General features: G+C 45.3%; 1 protein-coding gene across 1 annotated transcript; it reads left to right on the forward strand.

The window, feature by feature from the left end:
• Window positions 1-1,466: 1,466 nt before the first annotated feature.
• Window positions 1,467-5,100, forward strand: LOC149852477 (zona pellucida sperm-binding protein 3-like). The gene is made up of 9 exons (XM_090028727.1): window positions 1,467-1,880; window positions 2,891-3,009; window positions 3,098-3,201; window positions 3,336-3,513; window positions 3,613-3,733; window positions 4,151-4,242; window positions 4,530-4,672; window positions 4,809-4,898; window positions 4,976-5,100. Exons 1-9 carry the CDS (start codon window positions 1,467-1,469, stop codon window positions 5,098-5,100), a joined length of 1,386 nt encoding a protein of 461 aa, XP_089884853.1.
• Window positions 5,101-5,308: the final 208 nt, after the last annotated feature.

Raw genomic sequence — 5,308 nt, forward strand, 5'->3', positions numbered from 1 at the left:
AGCACCAGAACTGAGGATTTCAAACTTTTATGATAGAAGATCCAAAAAAAACCCAACCCCCCCCCCCCAAAAAACAACAAAAATACAAAAAAACCAACCCCAAAAGACAAGAGAGACATTTCACAGCTCACTCAGAAAGCTCAGGGAGGTGGAAGTTTTGAAAATGGTGATTACTACACTGGATTCTACAATGAAGTTAAAGCACACTATTAACCCAGTAATATGTTTTGCAACCACATCATCTTTCCTTGGACTGTGATTAGATCTTACAAACAAAGTCACATTGAGCTAGTGCACTTCTGCCAGGTCAAAAAAAAAGGGGATGTTTTATTATTACACACCTGAGGTGACTCACAGTTTGCCTCAAAAAGCCTGTTATTATTAGCAGGGATCCTGGTTTTCGCTGATAATCCCCAATTTTCAGATTAAAACTGTAACCCAAATTCCACATTTTTCCATGATCAAAATGAAATGCTACGTGTATGCGTGTATTTGATAACATAAAAATGTAGATTTTGGGTTATTTTTTTTAATCCAAAAATTGGGAATTTATTTTTTTAATCAGAGAAAACCAGAATCTCTGGTTACTAGAGACAGTCAAAGTGCTGGTCCACTGCCTAACCTGTGCCCAACCCACAAAAGCATGACCCCCTTCCTGCCAGCCCTTCTAACTTCCCTGCATCTCAATAAATTCATAGCTCAGCTTGGGTCAGCCAATCTGGCTTCCAGGTACTGCTACTTTGAATGAGTACAGTTCCTTCACATGCTTCATGTGTGGGCAAGTGTCTGTATCCCCGCTGTACAGATAACTAAAGCACAGGGAGATGAAGGCTACTCCTTTACAAGGGACCTTCTTTTTGAGTTATCAGGGTTTACCAGCCTACAGAAAGAAATACAAAACTCTAAAACTCTTGGTTCAGAGATGATACCTTTTATTACATCAACTAAGGAATCGCAAAAAAAAAAAAATCTTTCTTTGCAACCAACCTACAGTGCTCTCTGGCTTGCTGACTAACACACAGTCCTACACAGGAGCTCCCTAAACCCATCCCATTCTGAATGTTACTGGTTGTTGATGAGGAGCTGTAATTGAATTGAGAAATGGAAGGGAGGACAGAGAAAAATGGAGAAATCTCTCCCTTCCTTGTCTTGTCTCTGCTCAGTATTGTTCACTGGGGTTGTTGATGTGTCTCCACCATTCTGTCCCCATTTGGTCATTCTGGTTAGACTATTAAAAGCCTTAGATCCTGCAGAAATGTCCCCTTTCCAACAAGAACTGACTCCCAGGTGTCACTGACTCCCATTCATTATCCCCTCCCCGCCAAGCTCTGGTCAGTGGGTATAAATGATCCTCAATTGCCTGCAGTTTTGGAAAGATGTATTAATTACTTAGCACAGGTGTGATTGGCTGCAGGGTATAAAGGTTTCCCGAGCAGAAACCTCTCCCTGTGCTGGGTTTAGGCAGTATGGGGCTATCAGGTTGCTTGGGGTTAGTTTTCCTGTGCTGGGTGCTCAATGAGGGTGCCTGCTACACCCCCTGGGATTTCTCTAGGAGTGACTCAGCTGTCTGGAGACCCCCACCCAGAGCTAACTCTCCTCAGAGGCAGTCCAGCATGCCCTCTCGAGCCCAGCTCTACCCCTGGGCTTGGGTTGATGCTTCCCAGCTCAGGGCTGTGCCTCTTCCACAGCCTGTCACTGTGCTGTGTCAGGAGGCTCAGATGGTGATAACTGTGCACAGGGATCTGTTTGGGACAGGGCAGCTGATCAAAGCTGCTGACCTGAGCCTGGGCCCAGGTGCCTGCCAACATGTTGCTGTCAATGCTGTGGAGCACACAGTGACCTTTGCAGCAGGGCTCCATGAGTGTGGGACTACTTTGCAGGTGAGACTACTTTAGGGCAGCCAAGAATCACTAACATGTGAAATGGAGGGGAGGAGAGAGCAGGGTGGAGAGCTCCCTCCCTTCCTTCCTTTTGTCTCGTCTCTGCTCAGTATTGTTCACTGGGGTTGGGGGTTTATGTCTCTACCTTTCTGTCCCCCTTTCCTTGCCTCCTGTAACTGTTGTGTGGCTACTTCCTTTATCCACCTGGGGTCTCTATTGTAACTTATCTTTGTTTTCTGGGCTCATGTTTAAAGCTTCCTCCTGGAGAGGGGTGGTTAGCAGGAAACTACTTGTATTTGTCAGCTAATCTCTTTCTGTCTGCCTTGAGCCTTTCATTTCTAGGCCCAGTGCTGAGTAATGACTCCTGAGGAATGTGGTTTACTGTTGCATTTGGAGCTGGCTGTCTTTTTTTAATAGGACAGGGGTGGGGTTTAAATGGGGAATAACTGTTCTCTCAGGGTGTTGTCATGATTTGACGCATCAGTTTTTGAGCAAATTTCTTCCACTTGCTTTGAGCTTCTTCATTCTCTTGCTCTTGAATGATTGTGTACTATTAAAAACCATGTATCTCTAGATCAATGCCTCTTTCACATGAGGTAACTCCACAAAGGGCAACGTTATGGAGCTCAAATTCAAGTTCAGAGGTCCTGTTCAGAAAGCCTTTAAAAAGGTGTCTTCCACCCAATGGAAAGCCCATGATGCAAGTAGTTATCACAATTGATATGGCTGAAAATCGGTCTAGGAAGGGCAATGGCCACACGGTATTGTAGAAATTGTACATGAGATCTTTGGCCTCGGTGTGAACATGAGCTTGAACGTTCAAGTTGGGATGATCTAGTTGGGGATGACCCTGCTTTGAGCAAGGGGTTGGAGTAGACCTCCTGAGGTCCTTCCCAACCCTAACTGTCTATGATTCTACTCCTCCAGCAGGGTGGGGAAGGCATAGAAGATTTGTGTTGTTTTGGTTTTTTGTAATATTATTCTTGGATGATGCCACTGTCTCCTTCCAGATGATCCCAGATTCTGTAGTCTACAGCACAAAACTGAATTATAACCCGAGCCCAGCCAGGAACTCTGTTATACTAAGAACCAGTCCAGCTGTGATTCCAATTGAATGCCATTATCCAAGGTGAAGCACTTGAAGGGGAGGTGGGAATATCCCATTGTGTTGCTGGTCTTGAGTGTGTGTTTTTAACCACTGTGCCTTTCCCTTCCAGGAAGGGCAATGTAAGCAGCCAAGCAGTCAGGCCAACCTGGGTTCCTTTTATCTCTACTCTCTCAGCAGAAGAGAAGCTGGGATTCTCCTTGCACTTGATGAATGGTAGGTCTCCTGGATGCTGGAAAAAGCTATGCTAGTGCAAGAAGTTTCTTTCTTCCATGCTTCTTTCTATTTTAACAGAAAGAGCCATTTGCTGCTTTGGCAAGTGCTCACACTGAGGTTGGCTTGCCTTCCAGATGACTGGAGTGCTGAGAGGCCATCCAATGGATTCCAACTGGGAGATACCATGCACTTCCAAGCTGAGGTCAATACTGGGACTCATGTGCCTCTGCGGCTCTTTGTGGATAGTTGTGTAGCTACCCTGACTTCTGACTGGAACTCTTCTCCACGGTATACCATCATTGACTTCAATGGGTAAGCACTGGTAACTAATCTCTAGATGAGTGTAACCCTAATGGGCTAGGCCCTACCCTTGGGAGGGAATCCTACTGACACATGATCATTCAATTTTAGATGTTTGGTGGATGGAAGATCAGATGATACCACCTCAGTCTTCATATCCCCAAGGCCTAGACAGGACATACTTCGGTTTATGGTCAATGTGTTTAAGTTTGCAGGGGATGCCAGGGACTTGGTGAGCATTTCCTCTCTACACTGCAAGCAAGTAGGATTGCCTTCTGGATGGGGAGGTAGGGGTAGGGGGTGCAAACTAAACATTTCACAGTAACAATAATCTTGGTGTCCTAAATCTTGATACTATGTCTCAACTGTGCTGCTGGTCCTTATACCCTAAGACCATGACATGGCCATGTTTTCAATGATAGTTGTCTTAGTTCAATGGTAGTTCTTCCTTCTGGCTACTTCTGAAGAGTAGCTTGTTGATGTTAAATCCTGAAAATTTTTTTATTGCTGGCATTACTTCACCTTGAACAGGCCAGTCCTGTCTAGAGAAACTCTTCAACACTGCCTGATCATAAGTTTTTATAGGGGAGAGCTGGGACTTGGAATGGCCATGATTGCATTTGAACTCTTCTGTCTCCCCGCCCCCCAGATCTATATTACCTGTCATCTGAAAGTCACTCCAGCAGGTCAGGCACCAGACATCTTGAACAAGGCTTGTTTCTTCAACAAAGCAGGAAACATGTAAGTAGTTTGAGGCCAAAGGTTTTACTCAAAACCCAGGGTCAAGGGAGCTTATGTCCATTACCATCCTTCTGCCTCTTAAGGAGCTTGTGGGAGGTGGGATAAGAAGTATATTAATGGGCTTTACTGTTGCTCATTATCCACATATCTAGATGAACAGGTAAGTGGAATAGCTTATTCTTTTCCTTTTAAATGAGTTGAGGAATCAAACGGTGTGGCACAGGTTTTAAGATGAATGAGGAAACTTCCTGGTCTGTAGATGAGTGTCTGTCTCTGTCCCACTTTAGCTGGTCTCCTGTGGAAGGCACCAGGGATATCTGCAGCTGCTGTGAGACTGGAAGCTGTGGGCTGCTAGGACACTCTAGGAGAGTGAACCCCTCATCTAGGTGGCCAGGAAGGCACTTCAGGAGAGATGTGTCTTCCAGGCATGGTATGTTGCCATTATGATGGATGATGCACTTACGCCTTAAGGAATTTGGCTCAAACTAGATGTGAAGTGGTGTATGTCATAAATTAATGGCTTGGAAAGACTGGGTATCTTGAATGTTTCTCTAATCCTCTTATAGATCACATGGTGGAAGAAGCCGACCTTGTGGTTGGACCGTTCTTCATCCGCAGTCTTCAAGATGAGATGGAGCCAGGGAAGACACCACAAGGTAGGGAAATCCATGACTAGAGACGTGAGTGAGGGACTTCCTGGTTCCAGTTCTAATGGGCCTCTTGTCCCTTCCAGATCCTGAAGAAAACCCCTGGATGGCACTAATGTTAGCAGCCATAGCTGGAGCTGTCATCCTAGTCCTGGCTGCTCTGATCATCTGCAAAAAACCACAGCAACCCCATTTTGTGAGCCATTCATGACTGCAAGCTGTATAATAAAGAGTGAAGTGAAGCTGAACAAAAAGCTCAACTTGACTTGATGGGGCAGGGAAGGTGCTGGCTGCTGTTCAATAGGGTTGTATGGGGTGGCTTTCACTAGCCAATTCCTGAGCAAACATGGTAGTGATCAGATGCTGCCCTGCTCATCAAGTTGGGGATAGGAAGGATGCATTACTAGAAATGGTGGTGA

Source organism: Crocodylus siamensis, chromosome 15 (genome assembly GCF_052110815.1).
Source record: "Crocodylus siamensis isolate JL-2025a chromosome 15, ASM5211081v1, whole genome shotgun sequence".
NCBI classification, from domain to species: Eukaryota; Metazoa; Chordata; order Crocodylia; family Crocodylidae; genus Crocodylus; species Crocodylus siamensis.

Bases quoted from the DNA above. Each gene is read 5' to 3' on its own strand.
- LOC149852477 (XM_090028727.1), top strand. From the start codon at position 1,467: ATGGGGCTATCAGGTTGCTTGGGGTTAGTTTTCCTGTGCTGGGTGCTC. The intron at 1,881-2,890 runs GTGAGACTACTT...GTCTCCTTCCAG, and splicing joins AGTGTGGGACTACTTTGCAG to ATGATCCCAGATTCTGTAGT. The intron at 4,243-4,529 runs GTAAGTAGTTTG...GTCCCACTTTAG, and splicing joins TTCAACAAAGCAGGAAACAT to CTGGTCTCCTGTGGAAGGCA.